The 25,156-nt window shown below is 37.3% G+C and overlaps 1 protein-coding gene and 1 long non-coding RNA gene across 2 annotated transcripts; one reads left to right on the forward strand and one right to left on the reverse strand.

The window, feature by feature from the left end:
- Positions 1–1,816: 1,816 nt before the first annotated feature.
- LOC126810066 (zinc finger protein 611) lies at positions 1,817–8,817 on the reverse strand. The gene is made up of 2 exons (XM_050535020.2): positions 8,355–8,817; positions 1,817–6,584 (listed from the first exon to the last, which is right to left on the reverse strand). The coding sequence occupies exons 1-2, from the start codon at positions 8,682–8,684 to the stop codon at positions 4,608–4,610; spliced, it is 2,307 nt and encodes a 768-aa protein (XP_050390977.1). The 5' UTR covers positions 8,685–8,817; the 3' UTR covers positions 1,817–4,607.
- Positions 8,818–14,113: 5,296 nt separating this feature from the next.
- Positions 14,114–22,958, forward strand: LOC126810157 (uncharacterized). The gene is made up of 6 exons (XR_007675047.2): positions 14,114–14,566; positions 16,153–16,220; positions 16,665–17,186; positions 20,242–20,402; positions 20,682–20,760; positions 21,374–22,958. It is a non-coding gene; the product is annotated as an uncharacterized LOC126810157 (long non-coding RNA).
- Positions 22,959–25,156: the final 2,198 nt, after the last annotated feature.

The raw sequence follows: 25,156 nt of genomic DNA on the forward strand, positions 1-25,156 counted from the left end.
CTACATGTACAGGTATGAGAGAGAGAGAGAGAGAGAGATGCGGTTTAACCTCCACTACACAAACTAGGTCATACTAGACACAAACTAGGTCATACTCGACACAAACTAGGTCATTTCAGGACTTACACATGGTTCAATTTTATTTCAAAAATTCGCATTAGCACTGGGAGGGAACCCTACCCTACCCTACTCCTTGTCAACCGGGGAAACGAAACTACGCTAGTTGACTCAATGACAGACCTCCTGATACAACGCGTACAGGTATGAGTATGAAAGTTATAACAAATATACTATTCAAAAAAAGTAGGGGATATTTGATTTTTAAGTGTTATTAAAGTCACCTAATGAAACTGACGAAGAAACAAATGACAAAATGAAATGAAGTTCACATTCATCGATTTATTCCAAATGATCGTTAGACTAAGTAAGGCACAGACTGACCATTATAAGGGTAAAATGATACCCGGGATCAAACAGCAAAGTTACCACAGCATCACAACCAAGTCAGTAACGGGTAAATCCTCCTCTGTTTGCCAAACAAGCATTGATCCGACGTGGTATACTCCTAATGAGACGTCTAAGGTCATTTTGGTCCAGATTGTCCCATTCCTGTTGCAACGCAGCAGCAAGTTCTTGGACATTGGCAGGACGTTGTTGACGTTGACGTAACCTCTGTCCAAGCATGTCCCAGACATGCTCGATGGGGGAGAAGTCGGGACTCAATGCTGGCCAAGGTAATGTGGTGATGTTCTGTTGTTGGAGGTAACCTGTAACGATCCTGGCCCTGTGACATCTTGCGTTGTCATCCTGGAAGATGAAACGGCGGCCATGACGTCGTGCGAACGGCACAACATGGACTGCCAAGATGTTGTCCCGGTAGTACTGGCCTGTAACACGGCCTGCAACAACATGTAAAGCCGTTCTTCCAGCAACAGTGATGCCTCCCCACACCATAACAGAACCACCCCCAAATCGATCATGTCTGATGACGTTAACTTCTTGGAAGCGCTCGTTTCGACGACGCCACACCCTCCTACGTCTGTCCAAAAAATCAACAGTGAACCTTGACTCATCTGAAAACATCACATTGCTCCAGCGTCGATTATCCCAGTGTTGACGATCCCTACACCAACGACGTCTTGCCTGAATGTGATGATCTCTCAAACGAGGACGTCGGGCGCGAAGGTGACCCCTATGCAGTCGATTCCTAATCGTCTGGCCACTCACTCTCACACCAGTGTCTGTTTGAAGACGAGCGCTGATCTGATTTGCTGTGATGACACGATTTCTCAAGGCCAAGGTACGGATAAATCGATCCTGGGCTTGAGTTGTCGCCCTTGGTCGACCTGAGCGTGGTCTGTCCTGTACAGATTGTGTATCACGGTATCTGGACCATAGCCTGCTTATGACAGACTGAGAAACATTCATCGTCCGCGCCACAACCGCCTGTGTTGTGCCGATCTGTAGCATGCCAAGGGCACGTAACCTGTCATTTTGGGTAAGCCGACGCATATCAAAATTTGTTTTCTGGTCACTAAAACAATTAAACTGATGTTTACACCCTGGAATTCAATGCCACAATGACTGTAACATTCAAAGTCAGAGTCGTGCAAATCTTGGGTTGGACCCCCATGATGATCCCAAGCATCACCTGCATTCCATGCGGTAGATATTGGTGCGTTTGGGCGTCACATGTAACTGGAAATGTTTCTTCTGTTAGGTTCTATAGTGACTTTTTTCGTAGTCATTTGCATATTTTAGTATTATGCCCCCAAAATCAAATATCCCCTACTTTTTTTGAATAGTATATTTCACACTGTGATGCTTTATAATATCTGATTTAATAAATATAAAACGTTTAATGTAAACATCTGATTTAACTATTTGACAAAAGTAGTCAGGTTCGCGAAATTAAACAGAGTGGCAAATGAAAAATATTGCCATTACGCACACTTTATAATTTCATAATCATTATGCATTTCTATTTTATTTTTAAAAACAAAATACAAGGAGAATACCGTTTTTAAGGAAGTACATACTTGGGCAGTTTTCAGAAACTTTGTAATGCTTAGGTTGTTTGAGGAAGATGCATAGCCATGTTATTTAATGATGGGTATTGTGACTCAGAATTTGCTGAAAATTTCAGTCAAATTGATCCACTATGAGCCGAGAAAGAAGCGGGTGAAATATTTGCATAGTCTCGGTCATCATTACTAAAATCATTAATATAAACAGCATAGTCTCGATTATCCACTTTTTCTGATTTAATTATCAACGGCCGTTAGCGGCATATAGGAATCTAATCCAGTCAACATCGAAGGCTAGCCTTGACATCGAGAGTTTATTATGGTCTGAATAAGTTAATTAATGCCTAATTGATAATTTAGATAACATTTCAGGCCTAAAGAAAGACTTGTAATAGGCAGATTTTGCTCTTGCATAATGCATGTTTAAGTTAAGAATTTACTCAAAATTGTTCTTCTTATTTTAACTATAATATAGCCCTTTATAAAACTTTTGTTGTTTTAATGTAGCAAATATATTGATAAGAAACTATGTGCAAAGTGTTGTGTTTCTAGATCAAAGATATTTCTCATAAACAGTGATTGAAAGTTGAGTAAAGTCTTAACTTGAATCTGAGAATGCTTCGTGAACTCGGGACCGGGTCAATATTCACCAAGACAACAACAGGATAAATGAATGATAATTTTATGGAGAGAATTGCTCCTGTCAAAAGGCAAAACCTAGTAACTCACTTTTTTCTTATTTTGAGAAAACAAAGGAAAACGGAATGAATGAATATTAAACCCCAGCTCATCCATTGATTTGACTATTGAGTTACTAGGTTTTGCTGTGGTATACTAGACAAATGAAGGAAGTTGCTAGGTTGTGTCATGGGTGTAACTGCTTACAAAATCAAACGATTGGAATATCTAGTACAACAACAGGAAGCACATACCCTGGTAACTACAAATTTGGCCCTAACTCAATTTTGATAAAAAAGTGAGTTACTAGGTTTTGCCTTTTGACGGGAGATTGTTAGTCCTGCCTAAAGCAAAGAAATAAAACTGTTTTATATCATGATATTTTTATGGATAAAAATAACGACCAAAACAATTTAAAGGTGTTTAATTAAGAGTGACTGGTTAGTTACTGAAGTGCCAAAAAAAATACATAAAAAAAAGAATCATAAAAAATCGATTCAGAGGCTTGCGATTCAATACGCAAATCGTGAGAAGGTGAATCGCAATACATAGAATCAACAATGTATCGTGCCAGCACTAGTGTTTATGTAGTTATTCAAATTTTTACGTTTTTATTAGGCCAATAAAAAAGTCATTCCGTTCCTCTGAATAACCTGTGTCACTTAAAAAAGGGCAACATGGCACAATTTTTACATTTTGTCTACCATATCACCCAAGGTGGAAGAGGACATAAAACCCTACGGACGAACGAACAAACATTTTTATATAAAAAAAAATTAAACGCAGTCTCATTAATTACTGATCAGCAAACCTGGAAATAAGTAGTTCAGCTCTGAACGTAGGTCTCATTACACTACAGGGTGAGTGTTATGAGACCTACGTTCAGAGCTGAACTAGGAAATAAGATACCTGTCACTGACAATGTTAGGCACAGATTCAGGCTTTGTCAGGCACAAAACCTCTGGTGCCTGTCATTTTGTCCGGCACTGATTTGTCTTTTTTATTGATATTATAATCCATGTCCGACACTAACTTGAAAATGTCAGGTACTATTTCATTAGTGTCTGACATTTTGTCAGGTACATCTAAAACTGTTATTTCCAGGCCTGCTGATCAATCTGATTCAAATACAGTTCTATATTTCGTTTTGGTTTTTTTATACTTTTGATGGCCTCAACTACATGAAGATGTGACCAGTTGTATTGGAAGGTCGCATCAAAGGTGATACGAGTCGTCTTTGACCGTATGTCGTCAGACTTTTGATTTACTAATGAGCGTTGATGCTTCTACTGGGATACCCACAGTTCCGTGCATCACATGCGAAAAATTTGCCGTAACAGACTGTTTCAATGACAAATCCCTCACATTAACCAGAACACGGGTTATATAACCACTCTTCTAGATCCTAGTGTAGTAAAGACAAGTAAAATGAAATTTTGAACCATAAAAAACGAAACAAAATAATATCTGTGTTTTAATCACATTGATTACTGATGGTTAAAGGGAAGTAACTCTACAAGGTTTTCTGATGAATCAAGACATTATCTAGTTCACACCCCTATACTGACAATAAAAGAGGTAATTTCAGACCTAACATATGGTTCAATTTTTTTTTATATTTCAATAATTCGCCTTGCACGTGTCGTAGACCCCAGAGAGAGAGAAAACACAAAAGGTTTAACAGGCAACCCCATTCCTTGTCACGTCCAAACGGGGAATCGAAACCATGTCACTTTATTCAGTGACAGACCTTATAATTTCACACACACTCATTAAGCCATTAGACCACCCAAACCCCCCTGAAATAAAAGCATGAAAATAAAAAAAACACCCTCCTGATTCAGATATTTGGGAATGACTGACTTTGAATCAGAATATTCGTTCTGTAAAGAATTTTGAATGCTAGTGCTCATTGTGAATATGCATCTGAAGGTTGTCTAACTCACTGAATGAATGTCCACAAAAAATACATTCATAACATTCACTTACAGAATGGACTAATCTGTGCTGTCGTAACGAATTCTTGCTAGCGAAAGATTTACGACAAACACTACAAAAGAAATGTCTTTTTGATTTATGAATTCTAACATGCATCATAAATGCACGACTTTCTTTGAAGGATTCATTACAAACACCACACGTGAGAAATGTTTCCCTGTCGATTCTCTGGCGTCTATTTTGAGCAGTAACGGCCATAAATTCACATACTTTACATTTAGAAGACTGTTCATTCCTGGAGTGGACTTCATTCATGTGCTTCTTTGCATTAAATTTATGCAGGAATGATTTATGACAAACGCTACATTTGTAATGTTTAACACCAAGTACCGTTCGAGATTTCACCATAGTTACCCAGATATCACTAACAAATGTCTTGGAACATATTTTACATTTTGACTTTTTTTCACCTGCATCTGTCTTCATCTTACCTGTTGCACTATATTTTGGTGAAAAGCATTTTTCACGTCGAAACAAATTTTTCTTGGTACCGTTGCATGCATATACCTTCATATGTTTTACTAAAGAGTTCTGTTCCCTAAATGCATGTTCACAAACATCACATTTAAAAAACTGTCCATGAGATTTTGTTTGATTATTGAGCCCCGAAAAAACGATGTAATTTTTACCAGAAATATTGCTTTGATCGGAATTCTTTATTGCTTTTTCCTCCGTGCATGTATGTTGACACAGATCTTTAAAGAAACTGAATGAATCATCACAGTGAAGACATTTATAGCTCAGTGTATCATCCGACCCTGTTGTAGTTTCTAAATCATCTGTACTTGCTTGACTTTGCGTAGCCAGTGTTGCTGTAGAATGCAGACATCCATGGCTCAGTGTATAGTCCGACTCCATTGTAGTCTCTGAATCATTTGTACCCGCTTGACTTTGCGTAGCCAGTGTTGACGTAGAATGAAGACATTTATAGCTCAGTGTATCGTCCGACTCCATGGTAGTTTTTGAATCATCTGTAGCTCCAGTGCTTTGCGTAGAGTCAAGGATATTATCCGTATCGTTTCTATTATTAAAATTAAACGTTCCAATAAAATGGTCTTGAATACAGATATGTTGTCTCAAATCGCTGTATTGTTGAAAACATTTGTCACAAACTTTATTTTCACATTCAAGAGAAGGGTCGTGTTTTGATTCTTGTACATGTATTTGATCTGAGATGTTGCTTTCTGTGTCACTGTGTTGTTGAAAGTTAAACGGATCGTTACTCACACCAAAGGGAACTGAAGAGCTTGCTGAAGACTCGTTAGTACATCCATCTTCACTAACCAGGTTTACATTCTTTATATCTTCCCACTCATCATAAATTTGTGCCTCTTCGTCTTTCTGGTTTTCATCAATATGTTCACTGCGAGATTTGAAATTCGTATTAATTACAGGATTTTCTTTTGGTTCCTTGTGTTCACTGTGTGGTTCAAAAGACATATTTATTACAGTACATGTATCTTCTAACTTAGTACACGGTTCAGCAGATTCTGTCAAAATGGTTCTGGGAGGAGACACACTTGTTTTCGATTCTTTCTCGTGAACAAGTGTTTGGCTACCTGAACATGCATGTTCTTCCAAATCTGTATACTGCCAAAAACTTTTCTTGCAATGTATACAATGATGTGAAATGTTTTTAATTAGTCTTTCTTCTTTGAAATGAATAATTGGTGGTTCATTATATTCATCTAGGTCTGTCTCCATAAAACCTAGTTTAATTTCTTCATCACATATTTCTTCATCAGGAATTATATTGCTGTGCTCGTTATTTGAGTTCTCTTTGTGTTGAGTGCTGTGGATTTCTAAGACACTGGCATTCTGGAACATCTGATCACAAACAACACACTGATGAAACGTTTCCACACGACCATCAACGTTTTTCTGAAGAAAAAAATATAGATACATATGTTTTAGAAAAGGATATTTAAAGGGACTATCCCGATTTCAACAGAGCCTCAAAAATAAAATTCCGAGTACGTAAGAAATTTAAGTGCCAAAATATAGATGAATGGTGTATTTACCTTGTCTCAAAATTTTAAGATTTCGGGTCAGTGTTTTCGTTGGGTGATCTGATAATCGATTCCTTAAGAGGTCTATACAGTGAATGACTGATGTGCTGTACTTGATAACGAAAGGTAAATTTCACCTACACATTATTTTTATACAATAAAAGTCTGGTACACCGGTCTCCATTTCCAGATGAAGACTGACCGGTTTAAATTGTTTGAAAACATATCACAAATATTGAGTTAGTTGCTCGGCCCTTAGGTACATAGAGGATTTTAAGGGATTTTAACACAAAATTAAGCAGTTTTATTCTCCAAAATATTATCGGGATTGACCCTTTAACGTCTTACTTTTTTGGCACAAACAACATGAATGAAGAGGGCATATTTTTTGCTGTATGCCACACTGCTATCGACTTAGGATTTTTTTATGGATGCACCCTACATCTAACCTCGGATGTAAAACTACTTTCAAGTTCATCTGATTTTCCACACTGATCAGCAGTGAATATTTGCTAGGCCGCTACAATCACTGATAAGGATGACATCAATGCAACTTAACGAGTCTCAAATATTACCTTTTTTCCACCGACAAATTAAATTCTAAATCATTTTTTTGATGTATTAGAAAAATCAATAAAGACGTTTGACGCATTTGTAGGTAAAAATTATTTCCTTTTTAGTATTAAAATGACTAAAAGGCAGCATTCTGCCCGAAGCAGTAACATCTTATGTAAACAATGCATGCGCCATTCAGCCAATGATTGACGCCGCGTGCTGTGACGGCACGTTTAAAGGCTTTTACAGAGATATTAGAGAAGACTTGTAATTCTTTGTGAAACAGATTGCTGATTTTCTTTAAACAAAGAACAACTTTGCAATTAAAACTCTACACATTATTCGAACAACGCATTTTGGGAACTTCTTTCTAAATGCAGCAAGTTTTCTTAATAAGTAAACCTGTAGCCGCATCACAATAGTATGGGTGTAGACTGTAGCTACATATCAGTTACCGCCATACAGCCGAGGTTGGATGTAGGGGGGTGTGGGTCAGTTCATCCCACAACCGTTTCACCTCGGGCTGTTTCATCCCAACCTATTTTTTTATCAGGTTGTTTCATCCCGGGCTGTTTCATCCCCCTTGTTATTATAATAGCAGTCAATTAACTGAGTTGTACTTATTGTTAAATAAACTGTTAAACACTTACTTATAGCTAAATAAACAATTTACATCGCTCGATTGTAAGCGATGTAATTTTAGTGAAATTGGTGTTGAGAATTGGTGTGGATTCGGAAAATAAGCTAAAGCGTATGCAAAGGAAGAAGTTGGACACTATTCATGATAAAATTGCATTGACATATTGTTCTTGGTATTAATGTATATATAAAATATTAAAAATTCATGTAATACCTGTATTTAAATTTTTAGGATGAAACGACCCGATATAAGTGCTATGAAACGACCCGTGTAAATTTGGGAGGAAACAGCCAGGATGAAAGAGCCTGAGATGAACCGGTTGTGGGATGAAACAACCTCCTCCCGATGTAGGGTACCAGAGTCGACTGCCAAGATTTGCCAACTGGATTTAGCTCTGAATTATTAAAATATTTTTTTAAAAAAAATATTGCCCCTTTATATGCTTACCTCTATGGTTTCTTCAGCATAGCTTGTTACTTTTGCAGGGAGAATGCTGGGAATAGCTCCAGCAAGAAGATTTTTCTTTTGACTGGGTAGGCCCAAGGTGACAAAAAATCGATGTTTGGAATCAAAGCAATCTTGGCTAAAATGTTCACTGCATATGTACTTGCATTTTGTCGGTTTCCAATTAGATTTCGATCTACTAAGGTTTACAAATGTAGTCCACGCCTCTCTTAAAGCTTCGTTCCTTGGAAATCTGTGCATTGATGTTCCACTCGGTCGACTCGAACCATTGTTTTTACAGCCCCCAACGCTACACCCTTTTGACCAGGGCATTTTTAAAAAAAAAAAAAAACAATACCGCAACTACGACCAAGATCATCAACTACGGCAGGCAACAATTTATTTCAGACGATGATAATACTGCTGTGGCTGTCGCTATGAATCAAAGTTCGACAGCCTGTTTTTTCTTTGGCAGCCATAAAATACTTTGGTTGTTTCTCTATTATGGACAAAGATCTTACATAATTAGTAACTCACATTATAGTCTCGGATATACATTGCCAAAACGAAGAGAGAGAGAGAGAGAGAGAGAGAGAGAGATGAGGTTTATGGTCCATTCGACACAAATTAGGTCATTTCGGGACTAACATATGGCTCAATTTTATTTCAATAATTCGCTTGCGCGTATGGGTCTTTATAATCAACTATGGGAGGAAACCGGAGAAAACGAAGTTGGACCGGTAAACTCTACTCCTTGTCACTCAGGGCCCTCCGAGGAAAATAAATGTGATGGTGACGAAACCTTTTTTTGCCCCCCCCCCCCCCCCCCGCCGCCCTCCTTTCCCACAATAGTCATATCTAGACAATTCAATAGATTATATAAACTCCAAAGGGACAATAAGAAAAATTCATGCATAATATTACCCATTTCAGTTTTGAACTTTGATATTCATGGGCCCCATAAACTCTTATGGACACCCCCATCCCCCTCCCCTTCCCCGCTCTAGAGGAATGTTGTCAGGAAATCGAAACCATAGCACTTCACTCAATCACAGACTTTACATGTATGATCTAACTCGCACACCTTAGACCACCCAACCCCACATTAGGTGAGTTGTTGACACCAATATACAAATTCACTGGATCTCATTTTGTTAACTTGAATAAAATCTTGTGTATTAACGACAACATCGGGGTAATAACATCAGAACGGGGCCCGGTTTCTCGAAATCTTAAAGATACATTAGTTAAACATGCATTATGCAAGAGCAAAATCTGCTTATTACAAGTCTTTCTTTATAGTGGGGTGGTTAAGCAAAAAATCGTGCACTTTGGTTTATAATCATGAAACTTGGCACATAGATGGCGTCAACCCTACTGATTATTTTGGGATGTGGATCCACCTCAGCAGCTCCCCCTGGTGGTCTTTACGGCCATCTTTTCCAAAATGGCCGCCTAATTTAGATAACATTTCAGGCCTAAAGAAAGACTTGTAATAAGCAGATTTTGCTCTTGCATAATGCATGTTTCATAGAGGACATATTACAAGGCATATCAAACAGAAAATTCACGATTATCCTAAAATTCTGGCCACCATTTTGAATTTCCCCCATCTTAGATTTTGGCAACTTTTTTTTTAGTTTGATTTTAAGTTTAATGACTTTGAAAACTCTTTATATTACATATTACAAATCATATCAAAGAGTGAAATGACTTTTATCTGACAAATCGACCATTTTAGATAAATGCTGGTTGCCATTTTGAATTTCAGCCATCTTGGATTTTGGAAACTATTTTTTTATTTAGATTAAATTTAAGTTCAGTGACAATATAAACCCTTTAAATTATATATTACAAACAAAATCAAACAGTGAAATGACTTTAATCTGATCAATCGGCCATTTTGGGTATATTATGGCCGCCATTTTGAATTTCCGCCATCTTGGATTTGGGAAAACTAGTTTGAGAGATTATTTTTCAGTTCAATTACAACAAAAACCTTATATTTGATATATTACAAGCCATATATTGCGTGATAATCACCCATCCCATCTGGGAATTCAGTTGTCTTCAAATTTTGGCGGCCATTTTTGAAATCAGCCAAACCCCAAACGAAAATGACGTCATAGATAAATCTTTTTTCAAAAATCGTGTTCAGCTAGCAATTTCGCCTTTGGAAATTGCTGGCCTGAAATGATTTGTAAAAGAAATTGTCTTATGGTGACACCCCTAGTTATATGTATATCAATGAATAGGCGGCCATTTTGGAAAAGATGGCCGTAACGACTACCAGGGGGAGCTGCTGAGGTGGATCCACATCCAAAAATAATCAGTAGCGTTGATGTCATATATGTGCCAAGTTTCATGCTTTTAACCCAAAATGCACGATTCTACCAAAAATTCTTCCTTAACCGCCCCACTATTAGGCCTGAAATGTTATCTAAATTACCAATTAAACATTAATTAACTTATCCAGACCATAATAAACTATAGATGGCATCGCTAGCCTTCGATATTGGCTGGATTAGATTCCTATATGCCGCTAACGGCTATTGATAATTAAATCAGAAAAAGTGGATAATCGAGACTATGCTGTTTATATTAATGATTTTAGTAATGATGACCGAGACTATGCAAAAATTTCACCCGCTTCTTTCTCGGCTCATAGTGGATCAATTTGACTGAAATTTTCAGCAAAATACCTTTACACTATCTAGTTTTTAACTATTATAGCGAGAACTGCCATATCTTTATCTTATCTCCCATAATGTATCTTTAAGAGTTTAATAAAGAGTTGGTCATTCTTGTTATAATGATTAAAAAATACATGATAAAAACAGAAAATATTGAAAATTTCATTCAAATTACTTCATTCTCAGCCAAGTTATCATTGTTTGTAGTTTTGACAAGATGTGTGCAAAGTGGTAACCAGGGCACTGGTATAATCGGGACTTAGCATCGGTTTCCCATTTTTAAATTAAATTTTTAAATGGCAAACCATTTCAATCTAGTTAAAATCTCGAGTATCCGATGCATCGAGAGTCGATTATGGTCTTGTTTTGTTAATAAATGTCTAATTAATAGTTTATATAACATTTCAGGCCTAAAGAAAGACCTGCAATATGCAGATTTAAATTTGCATAATGTATGTTTAACTAAAGATAAAATCCAAGTTTTAGTAGATACTTCAATTTTTTTCTAAGCAATTCAAACAAGTGCTTTAGAATTCAATTTGCAAAAGAAAGAAAATTAATACTGAGAGCTAATTAACTTGCACCGATGTCAGCCCTTTCAGTAAATGTAGCAGCCTAACGAATATTCACTGTTGATTAGTTTGAGGAAGAATTGGCAAAATAGCCTACATTATATACAGCATAACCAAACAGTGTGCTAAGAGGGAAATTTTGCCTAGGCAGCGGCACTATTTGGTCTACTCTTAGATCGAATTCCAGCTGCCAGGGGATCTTTTACATGCAGGGGATCACGTGGCTAAGTGGGTAAGGCGCTGGCTCGCTAGTCTGGAGGTCGGGTGTTCGATCCCTGCATTGGCCGAGAAAGTTCATCCAGATTTTCCGGCGTGGTTCCCCCTTGTCTGTGATGCAGGGCGGAGGGCCTGACAAGGACAGCTGTCTAGTCGTTCGGATGGGACGAAAAACCGAGGTCCCGTGTACACATTGGCGTGCACGTAAACGATCCCTTGGCAGATGGAATTCGATATAAGAGTAGGCCGTAGTGCCGCTGCCCGGGCAAAATTTCCCTCATAGCACACTGTATGACGTATGCCCGTCTTCATTAGCCCAGTTTAGGAGCAGAACAGTAGGACGTTAAACCCCATTTCATTTCATTTCATTTTTTTTACATGCACGCCAATTTCGTCCCATCCAAATGACTAGACATCTGCCCTTCTAAGGCCCTCCGTCTTGCACCACTTACAAGGGGAAACCACGCCGGAAAATTCCAATCAGCTTTCTCGGCCAATGCGCAGGGATCAAACACGACCTCCATTCTAGCGAGCCAGCGTTGTATCTAGATAACAAACATCCTCTCTCAACCCTCCGTGTTTCGAGATAAGAGATGGTGTTATATATAGTAGCAAAGCCCAACGCAAATCACATTGGGCCTCAGTAAGCAAAATTGGCAATATTTTTCATCAAAACAACGATTGATTATTGTTATTGAAAATATTTCTACCACATCCAACTACAATTAAACATATAATCCTAGCTGAAGCGGGTATAGATCATCGTATTTAAAATCGAGGCGTGAAGCCGTTACAATAAGAACGCCATTTTTAAACGGGGGATGTATGGCGGTGTTTGTCGGATAAAAACAACGCTTCATTAATTTAAACGCAAATATTTGGAGTTTAAAGGAGCTAAATCGCCAACATTTGGGACCTAGAAATTCACAAAAGTGGGTCGCAACGCCTATAATACTGTAATATGAATGTATATAAACTGATTTACATTTAATGGTGTCCGTTTTTACTCCAATTTCAAATCAGTTATGTTCGGCGAAATAAGTCAGCAATCTCAATCGAGTGCAAATTTCTAGCGTCTAGTTATTCTAGTCTACATAACTCCATTTGATTTGGTGCAATGTGTCTAGCCTCGTCCCTCGAGTCTCTCAATACAACTGGGTCTGAAGCGCATTATGGTACACGATTCGTGTACCAATGTTAAAAAAATTATTTTATCTTAAATATCGGATATCAGAAGCTCATCTTTTCCCGGTAAGTTTACATCATCAATGTTGATTTAAATTGACCAATAATTCGTGTTTTCGATGTCAAAGATTTTGGAGGATTTTGAGTTACGGACTTAGGTCCTTTAAGCGATAGTTGCGCCACAACATTGGCCTCTGTAAGTTTAATTAGTCATAATAGTATTAGATTAACTTATTTTAAAGATGTTACATGCATTAATAAAGAAACTGAGTTTGCCACTTGGAACTAAAGACCTCCAATCGTAGCTAAAAACAAGCACATCAGTATATTTCAACGATTTTAGCTACGTTCTCGTAGCTACGTTATACCACTTAGCCACCGTGGCTCCCCAGGACGTTAAATCACATTTTACTTCTAAATTATAAAGTAATTGGGTACTTGTATCATATTTAGCATTTCTGGGCCACAAGTAGCTAAGTCTTTAACTCAATATCATCCAAAGTCTTCGACATTGAAAACATGAATTATTTGGCAATTTAAATCAACACTGATGTTGTGATCTTACCGATAAAATAAATATTTTACCATTGGTATACGAATCGTGTACCATAATGCGTTTCAGCACCATTTGTAACAAGGGACTCGAAGAACAAGGCCAGACATTTTTTCCACAAGTCATGTCATACGGTGACCTCGTATTCTTATCTGGAGAGCATGCGCAATAAATATTATTGGTGTAGACCGGAATAACCAGACGCTACAGATTGCCATTCAATTGAGACTTCTGCCGTATCTCGCAAAACATAACTAATTAGAAATTACAGTCAAAACAGAAACGGTTGAATGTAAATCAGTTTATATACATTCATATTACGCATTGCGACCCTTTTGTGTCAATTTCTAGGTCCCAAATATTAGCGATTAAGCTCCTTTGTCTTTAACAGCCTTCAACGCAATATAGACATAACTGCTCTCATATAAATTGATTTCAATTGACAATTTAGCTATTTTTTGATGTAGTAAATTATATGACATAATCTCAGAATAAACTCGACTAACAGAGCACACAAGTTACCGAACAGAGTCATGGGTTACTCGTGTTCTGTGAGTCCACGTCTGATTTATTTAAACAACGATTCCCAAAATGGCTAATATGACAAACGTAAGGCGTTTTTATCGACCACTGATTAGCCAAAGTGATTTGCATTCAAACAGATTTTCATCTTTAACGTCCATCTAATTCAAATTGGTTACCCTAATCAACGAATTTATCGACACCGATTTCCGAAGCGATTACATCAAATCGCCAAATCACTTTTATCGATTTGGCAAGTCGATAAAAAAAAAGTCTGTAGCTTGGTCGCAACTGACGTCAAAATTTTTGGACCATTCCCGAATTTTTGGACAAAACCCAACCCTAACCCTAGCACGCGGTTCGTGTCAGTGTTGCTAAAAATTAACCATCATCTCGTTTATCAACGCGAGATTTCGTCAATTCACCATGGCCGGTATTGTGAGGAATGTCTCCCTTGTGCAAAATTTGACAAACGTAAGTTAACAAAAAACTGATCCTATAATAATTACAACGTTACCGTGACGGGCCCGACTAATCACCGGAATTCATTTACAATCACCGGAATTCACATATAATTACCGGAATTCACATATAATCACCGGAATTCACTTCGAAAACCCCCGATTCCTCCCACAAATCTAATTTATTTTAAATGTATAATACATTATAATGTAACGAATTACTATTTTGATATTCCCACAGGCCAAATAAAGGCCCTGTGGGTATATTTATTTGAAAGACTACCGGAATTCATTTCAAATATATGCATCATGATTATGATAACGTAGGGCGCGTCGTTAGGCCGAACTCCAAAATAACACTAAAAACAATTTGCGTCGAGTTACCCAATAACTCCAAAATAACAACCAATAACTTCAAAAATATTGACTGTGGAAACACAAAATAACTTATTTAAATTGATTTCATTTATTTATTTCAAAACAAGTTACGATGTCGATGACAGAAAATGACAATCAACACAATTTGCAATTATAAATAAATAAATATAGCTATAATATTAAATTGTCTATTGCACTATATATACCATAATATGTTTCGTGTTTATAATTACTGTTTTAATAAACTATTAATCAATCTTTTATTACAATACATTACAACGAATTGCAACGAAAGTGTACATTTGTTTCTTGTCAACAAAAATCACATACACGAGTTATCTCCCGTTTACCTCCGATTTGGGCACAAATCAGCGAGGCTTCTTAAATTCAACTAAATTGTTATTTTGTGTTTCCACAGTCAACATTTTTGGAGTTATTGGGTAATTTGACGCAAATTATTATTTTGTGTTACATGTATTTTAGAGTTCGGCCTATTGGGTAATACGACGCGCCCTACGTTATCATAATCATGATCGGTGCATATATTAGAAATGAATTCCGGTAGTCTTTCAAATAAATTCACCTACAGCGCCTAAAACATTCAGCAAAATTACATAGGTTTAGCAACTACAATACAAGAAAAGAATATCTTGACTTAAGTGCACAACTTACCCGAGTCTCCCCGAGTCTCCCCTACACACAAAAGTAGAACTAATAATCCCGTAATAAGACCTTAAATTCAACTAAATTGTTATTTTGTGTTTCCACAGTCAACATTTTTGGAGTTATTGGGTAATTCGACGCAAATTATTATTTTGTGTTACATGTATTTTGGAGTTCGGCCTATTGGGTAATACGACGCGCCCTACGTTATCATAATCATGATCGGTGCATATATTTGAAATGAATTCCGGTAGTCTTTCAAATAAATTCACCTACAGCGCCTAAAACATTCAGCAAAATTACGTAGGTTTAGCAACTACAATACAAGAAAAGAATATCTTGACTTAAGTGCACAACTTACCCGAGTCTCCCCGAGTCTCCCCTACACACAAAAGTAGAACTATTAATCCCGTAATAAGACCTTCCAGGCCATCAGTAAATATAAATATTTACTTTGAGAAATAACTGCACTACTGGTAGGCTACTACATGTTTAATCGTGTGAAAGCCGTAAAAAGTTGATGATAAGCTATCAATTTCCTATTATGCTAAATTTCAGGCTATCGAAGAAGAAATTGACAGTTTTGCTTATTGAAGTACTATCTGATTAGCATCATACTTTGCCAGGTAAAACTATATAGTAGTAATAGTACCATATCCCATCTCGAAACACACATGGTTGAGAGATGAGGTTTCTTATTATCTAGTGATTATATAGTATGAAAAACACAGAAATTTTCCTGGCGTGAAAAACGATACCGATTTCTTAGTGTCCTAATCCTACTTTATTTTATTTTTCAAGGTGATATGCGAAAGAAAATAGTTTTTAAAAAAAACAACAAGGAATGATGTTACCGATATATCTTTATATTGCATGAAATTAATTAATTGTGTTCTAATTTTTATATTACATAAAACTAATAATGTTATACATGTAATTTTTATACACCCACATTTTCATGTGGACCACTGTGGACGTATTATGCCGTCGCCCCTGTTTGTCCATCTGTCAGATTTGTAAAATGTATTCTTAATTGTATCTTAAAATAAAGATAATATTTTTTTTTTTAGAAAATCACAGAATTAGTCTACATTTACATTTCATCAGATAAATACAACGAAAAACAAATCTCGAACTACAATTTTCCAAATAAAAATCTACAAATACAAATCTTGCAAAACATTTCTCTGAAAACATTTCTCTGAAAACATTTCTCTGAAAACATTTCTCCAAATACATTTCTCCAAAAACATTTCTGGACATTTATCGAACCGGAACATTATGACGACATGAGCGGAAATCAATCTGGCATACAATAAGTCACCATACAATAATGGGGAATCGAGTATACATGAATCACCCTTCTCAAAAAAGGGCGTGTCACTGTTGCATTGTGGGAGGTCGGTGAACAACCCCACTCGTAGGCGGCCATTACTTTGCATTGAACTTCTGACCAAATTTCGAAAAACGCCGATTTTACGTTAATTGTAGTGATGGGGGATATTTCATATGATGTGATAGAGACAGAGATGGTTGATGCACGTAAAGGATACCCCAGAAAGCACATTTTGAAGTATACAGATCGCAAAAAGGTAACATTAAAACTTCAAAACAAACAGCTGTCAAAACTTAATGAGGACTTAAAATTTCGACCAACTAGTGTCTGTTCTCAAGCTGAGCTAACTGTAGAGAGAGTAGAGAGAGAGAGGGGGGGGGGGTCTTGATGATCATCTTATAGATTGGTAAAACATTCTGGGGAGCTACGGTGGCTAAGTGAGTAAGACGCTGACTCACTAGCCAGAAGGTCACGGGTTCGATTCCGGTGTTTGCCGAGAAAGTTCATCGGCATTTTTCCCAATGGTGAAGGACAGAGGACCTGACAAGGACAGCTTTCACCGAGGTCTCGTGTACACGTAAAATATCCCTCTGGGGTTGGAATTCTATATAAGAGTAAACCGTAGCGCCGCTGTCCAGGCAAATATCCCTCATAGGGCACTGTGTGTTGTATGCCCATCTTCATAAGCCAAGTCGGAGCAGAACAGTATAGGAATTAAACTCCATTTCATTTCGGTAAAACAATCTGCACATCGCTAAAAACAAGATGGACAACTGTTTTGCTTTTCTGGGACAAACTTTTATGTTTTATCAACGCCGAGCAATAACTTCGATCGCTTGACTGCTCATACTGACTTGCGTTTGTTTGGATTTGTTTCATCTGTTTTGTAATATTCTTGAGAATTAATGATAATATTTAGTTAGTAAGGTCCTAATATGTACACGAATAACTGGGGGAGGGTGGGGGTCACGGCCGAATGGTTAGCCCGTGTGCGCTGGTGCGCGCTGTATCATGATGTTTGTCATTGAGTCAACTGACGTGATTTCAATTTTCCCGGTTGCACTGCAGGCCCTCCCACTGCTACGCGCAAGTGAATTATTGAAATAACATTGAACCATGGTAGTCCCGAAATGACCTAGGCTGCGTCGAGTGGACGTCGACGAAGACTGGCTGCGTGTACAAAACAAAGATGTGTGGACTTGTAATTTTATCGATTTATGCTGTCTGCAGACATATTTATTGGTAGAAGTTTATTTTAAATCTGATCGAATCAAAGCCGGGAGATTATCTAGCGTTGATTTTTTGATTTTGTTTTCTTAATTAAATATTAAATAATGAATTTGGGTACAAGAGATCTTAAATTATGCCGTGAGAAATGTGTTATTGTTGCATCGTTACTTTAAAGGGGAAGACCAACGATTTTCAACAAGGTTTCCATAAACCTTAAATATATATTGATAAATAATCCCCTCTGTAACACAAGCAAAAAAGTTTTTTTAAGCGAGAAATTAATTTTTATTAAACCGGAAGTGACATAGTTGGTTCAACACGTTCACTGGTCTCTATAGTAAGCATACAGATTTGGCATAAGTTTACTCCTGTATTGTGTTCACGCGTCGTCCTTTGGCCAAAAATCTGATCAAATGGGTTGTTTATTAGGATATTATAAACACGAATTTATGTTTTTTTAACGTTTAGTACACAAAGCCGTCGCGGAAATTCACTCATACTGAACAGTACGCTGTGCCTCAATTCACTCCACATGGCTAATTGTTTAAATCACGTGGTTTGATTGACAGCTTGCAAGTGAGAGACGTTTCGTCTGCTTGAATGTTTTTGTGCGTGCTGAGTCTGCTGACATTGTTTTTATTTATTTCAACAAACTTTTGGCACATATATATTCAAATAAATATATAAATTTCCAAAGTATGTCAACGTCAAACACCAACGTATTGGAATAGAAAATATCTGTTCTATGGGTTTGCAGTAATGCCGTATAAACATTCGACCCCAGCCATTCTCAAGAGGAAATGGAAGAAAAAAGGGAAAGCCGTTCACGTCGACATTATGTGCCAAAATGCACTATATTATATGTCTTACATGCCCATAATTTTGATCTGTTTATGTTGGAAAAAGCTGTCAGCAAGCACAAAAACATCGAAGCAGACGAAATACATGTCACTTGCGAGTTGTCAATCAAACCACGTGATGTAAAGAATTAGCCATGTGGCGTGAATTGAGGCACAGCGTACTGTTCAGTATGAGTGAATTTACGCGGCGGCTTAGTGTACTAAACGTTAAAAAAACATAAATTCGTGTTTATAATATCCAAATAAACAGCCCATTTCATCAGATGTTTGGCCAAAGGACCACGCGTGAACACAATACAGCTGTAAAATTATGCCAAATCTGTATGCTTACTATAGAGACCGCTGAGTGTGTTGCACCAACTATGTCACTTCCTGTTTTAATAGAAATTAATTTCTCACTTACCAAAACTTTTTCGCTTGTGCTACAGAGGGGATTATTTATCAATATATATTTAAGGTTTATGGAAACCTTGTTGAAAATCGTTGGTCTTCCCCTTTAAGCCTGGTTGTTATATCGACACCTTTGCTGTTGCATCATCTGCACCCAGTAGTGTTTATTCATATACCATATAATGTTATGTGTATAACTACTGTATTAGCACACTAATGGATGGTACATTATTTTTAGTACAGTATTTATTGATTAATGGTTTAAATTTTAATTCAACCAATTTATCTAATAAACAAAGGTGTCTTGCATCAATAACTATGACGTTTATAGGGTGTCCTAATTGCAGAAGATTTTAATGCAAACAACTTACGTATTCTGTTTTCAAAATCTTACTTTAATTACAAACGCTGATTGCCCCATGATACTGGTTCAATAATGATCAGAAGATTATATTTTAATGGATATGTTATTCAAGATTTGCTACACATCACTGTCAGTAGCATTCAAGCGGTAATCGTTCCTCATTAAATTTTTTCGCTAAGTCACATTAATCGTTTTGTTTAATGGTAACGATATGAACTTTTTTGTGTGGGATAAACTTTTATTGCGGTTGATTAAGATTCTACGACATGTGGGTTTGGTTGTGTTTGTATTAGCTTGTATAAACCATCCCTGCTATAATGAATGTGATTATGAACTGTCGGTAATCTTGGTTTCAATCGCCCTGGCGGTCTACCGTGATGCCGAATGTCATCAATTTTCTCATTTCACAAAAACACGAATTATTCAGAATACATGTGATAATTCTAACCTTATGTTTACAAATAAAGTCAGGCGGCGTTTAGACTGTGGAATTTCTTGTACACGGGAGTCTAAGTGTAGAAGATATTTATACTGTTCTGTGAACTCCGAGTGTACATGAAGATTATACCAGGATGGTACAGATTGTATAAAGGCTGATGATACTACTGGTTGTTCTTGTTATAGAAAGGTTCGTATGATAATTAAAACAATTTGTACCCTATTCACACCATTATTAATTTTAAACATACTGTATTTCTAGTTTTCATATACCTTTTCACTAGTTATTGGTCTCCTTCGAAATTTTGTCTTTGGGATAGATCCCTTCCAGGGTACATTTCCTGCTATGTACGTCCTGGTGGTGGATGTAAAATTTGGGGAGGAATCTAAATAAAATGTTGTTGCAGATTACCTAAAATATTTGAATATTTCTGAAGACAAATACAATAAAGATAACATAATGTTTCAGGATATTGGTCAAACTGAATCATCAACGATAACGTGTCCGTTGGGATTTTATGGTGAAAGCTGCCAACATGTAATAATAGGTAATATTGTATTTCCATATATTTTTTTATGGGGAAACCTCTCCTGTCGTAAATATTGATTTAATTCACGACAAACATCTAGGGTGAACGACGGATGAAGTTAATTAATACAGTTTTGCCGCTCTAGAAACCATGCTTTTCATTAATATTACACATTACCAAATAGTAGCCTGTTCTGTTGGCTATTCGTCTCTTAAGCTATTTTCCACGGCTTAATACTATTTAACATGTAATCCACCTGCTTGAATTCAAAGGGATTATCTGATTAGATAATTCAGGTTAGGTTGTAGGTGGTACTGGCTTTTGATTGTATCCCGAAAATATCTGTTGCAGATATGTGATGCCGAATGTTGACAAATTACACACTTTATTAGCGTTAACCATTCGGCCACCAACCCCCTAATATTGCCCGAACAACGGTGTTACAGCCTACTTTTATGTCAAATTCCGATTTGTCATCGGGTACACGGGACCTCAGGGTTCCTGTCATTCGAAAGACTATACATTTTTATTGCCATGAGACCATCCGTCATGCGCCAAAGTTGGGGGGGGGGGGGAAGCCCCGCTGTAAACTATGAAATACAATTAAATGAATATATATCGTCCATTACAGATTGCATAGATGGCACACGACAGACCTTCAATATAAGTTCTAATTTTGCCCTATTCAACCAAGTGCAACATTTGAACCATTTGAAGTTGTATGTGATACTAAATATGGTGGTGGTACTATCATTCTGGAGAGAAGTATCAGATGCACTTATGAAAACTTTAATCGTTCACTGGAGGATTATGAAAAGGGATTTGGAGAAGTTCCAAAGAATAGATGGATCGGTTTTGATAAACTCCAGGCGATCATTAATGAAAACTTGGATTTGAATTATTACCTTCACTTCGTCCTTTTCAATTCAGACTGGATGGCATGTCATCAGTTTTACCAGGGATTGAAACTCGGAAACAAATCCTCTGGCTACGCAATGATGTTTGATTACAATGAGGGCGACTGTGGTGATTCCATAACTGGGAGTTGAAATCTTGAAGGACGGCCATTCCCCACCTATGACGCAGATTACACCGACTATCGATGTGCTAAACGATACAGAGGCGGCCGGTGGTTCGCGAACCATCCTAACTGTACCAGAAGCTTTCTCACTGGATCTATGGCTGACTGGATAACTAACAATATCTGGCTGGATGATAAAAACAACATGGTCATTACAACAGTGTTATTATTTGGACAAAACACGCAATAAAGCACATATAATGATGTTTACATTCGTTGTCCGTCGCCTGTTCGCATTTTCGACTCCTTTTCGATAACTGTCTTATCGATTTTTAAGCCAGAATTATAAGTTTGCATGTGCGATTCCTTTGACCCTAATCTATTAGTGTATCTCCACATTCGACTCCCCCGAAATAACATAATTTCAAATGCTAGTGCACCTTAAATGGACAACATTATATATCTGACGCACTTTCTTCTGCTTCTCTAACGCCTCCCCATGGAGTTTAAGTAAGTATGGTGGATGTTATTTCAGTCTGATTTGATCATATTTGATTCTATAAGAAAGTATGGTAAATCTATTGTTTGGATCTGGGTTGATCGCCTAAATCTGGGATGGTTTAAAAAGCGCCTATGTGGACACTTTTCGACTAATCGAAATATTTTAAACGGATGTTTGTTAAGCAAGGTTGTTATTATATTGATATAACGTTTTTGCTGATTTAATACACAAGTCAGACAGTTAATATACATTATGGACGAATAAATAACGAGCTGACAGTTCTCAACATAATAATCAAAAACTAGATAATGTAAGGGAATATGTCGAAAATATCAGTCAATTTGCTCCACCCTAAATTGAGATATTAGCCGTGGAATTTTAGGCCTAGCCTCGATCATTATCATCATTACTAAAGTCGGTACGATGAAAAAACATCAATGAACGTTGAGCAGAAAATCGGATTAAATTCAGATAAAATCCGACACATCAGATGACGTCAAAAGTTGATTATGGTCTGTTCGTGTTAATTAATGTCTAATTAATAGTTTATATAACATTTAAGGCCTAAAGAAAGACCTGCAATAGACAGATTAGCTCTTGCATACTGTATGTTTAATATTTATTTCAGGAGTCAAATGCATGTATCTTGTTAATTTACAAACTGTTGCTATTATATAATAAAACACAACTGAATATAAAAATGTATGTATCTTTTAGGTTTCAAATACATGAACCTTTTTCTAGATCCCCCTCCCCTCCCCTCCCGCCTTTCGAAGAAAGCAGGGACTATTAAAATGGGTCTGTCCGTCTGTCAAAGTTCGATAATGAGCTCAGGGTAAGCAGAGCGATAAGCAATTCCAATGGGCGAGACTTTGGATCACAATAACTCTCCTTCTGATTGAGCAAGAATGTTCAAACTTGATGGTGTTCAAAGGCGAGCATTTTCTGCTTAGACGAAGCACAGATAAGCAATTTGATTATTTGGTGCTTTGGGACACGATAACTTTAGTTCTAATGAAGTGAGAGTGGCGAAACTTGGTGTGTAGTTTCATTAATTACATGAATACCTTGACTAAATTCTATAATAAGCATGAAACTTAGAGTATAGTTTCATTACCAGGTATTCCAAAACTTTGACTTAAGTTTGATCGTGAATATTTTATGCTTAGACTAAGTATAGATAATCAGTTTGATTGCTCAATACTTTTGGAAAACATAAATGTGCAATTAATTGATATTTGTCATCTATATATTTTGGGATTTCCGCGGTGGACATCAACCTCAATGTTGCCATTAATATGTAATTAAGGAAAACGGAATACACAAATATCTGCTTGGGTGTGCTTGTGCAAATAGCGACATAGATATGAGTATACTTGTATTATGTACCATATTTGTCTGATGGCAGTGTGAGAGAGAGAGAGAGAGAGAGAGAGAGAGAGAGAGAGAGAGAGAGAGAGAGAGAAAATGGGGTTTAACTCCACTCGACACAAACTAGGTCATTTCGGGACTAACATATGGTTTAATTTTATTTCAATAATTCGCTTGCGCGTAGGGGTCTTTAGCAGTGGGGGAAACCGGAGGACCCGGAGAAAACCCACGAGGTTAGACAGGCGACCCTACTCCTTGTCACGTAAAACCCACGAGGTTAGACAGGCGACCCTACTCCTTGTCACGTACAACCGAGGATTCGAAACCACGCAAGTTGACTCAATGACAGGCCTTATGATACAGCGCGCACGTGCTAACCATTTGGCCACCCCCCTCCCCGCATTGTGAAAGCGATAGGCACTAACGGTTAGAACTGTAGGATTTATACTGAAAGTCACATTTTATACTACACGTAGCAACATCATTCTCAATTATTAATATCGTCGTGATCTATTGATGTTACATTCAGACTATATTACTTGAACGAGATATGCAATCTTCTTTGATTGACATTTAGTAATTGGAACATATTAACACAAGGAACAATTTTATTGATACAGAATTACTGAGTTTAATACTACGCGATGGTTTACTTGATAAAGACGAGAGTATCCTCGTCGAAACGTTGCATAATATTAAACATAGTAATTGTGTAACCATAAAATTGTTCCTTGTGTGAGATGTACACTCAGGCTCTAGGACAATTAAACAATAAATAGTTTCCCACTATGAATTGTTTAATTGATTTATGATTGAAAATTGAAAGGATTTGATTAACCCCCCCCCCCCCCTGCCCCCACGCACACCTCTACTGAGGGGTTTCAGAATTGGCAGTAAAAAGTAGTCTTCAGACAGGGAGGGGGGAGTGCGGGCTACTAATTTCTTCCTTCATTTGGCCTTCAAAACATGTAGAACGAATAGTCCTAGGGGACGATTAGACATAGGGGACGAATTGTCCGAGGACGAGTTATCCGAGGATGAATATTCCTAGAGGATTAATCGTCCAAGGGGACGAATAGTCCGGGGGGAAATTGTCCGGGGACGAATTGTCCCGTACCCGTACAATCATTCATTTTTATGAGTGGTGCGTTTTCATTGGGCCTGCATATGTAATTCCCGACAAAAAAACATACTATTATACAGGGACGAGGTAGGGCTAAAACACAGATACGAGGCCAAACAAAAAATCCGCTCTTAGAGAACCATCACAACCTGCTCCACTCAAGCTAGTCACATAAACTGGCGCCGCTCTTAAACGAATACTGATTACGAACTAGGGAGACAGACCTCATCCGATAAACGAAGACGGCGACATATTTATATTCCATTGACTTTATCTCATTAGCGCTGATAAGCTCCAGGACGGCATCGCAGGACTCCAGCAATATTGGCACGAATACGTACTTGGTTTGCTCCTCATGAAACTAACATTTCATTTTGAACGCTTTCTGTTTGCATCA

Source organism: Patella vulgata, chromosome 2, assembly GCF_932274485.2.
Source record: "Patella vulgata chromosome 2, xgPatVulg1.2, whole genome shotgun sequence".
Taxonomy (NCBI): domain Eukaryota; kingdom Metazoa; phylum Mollusca; class Gastropoda; family Patellidae; genus Patella; species Patella vulgata.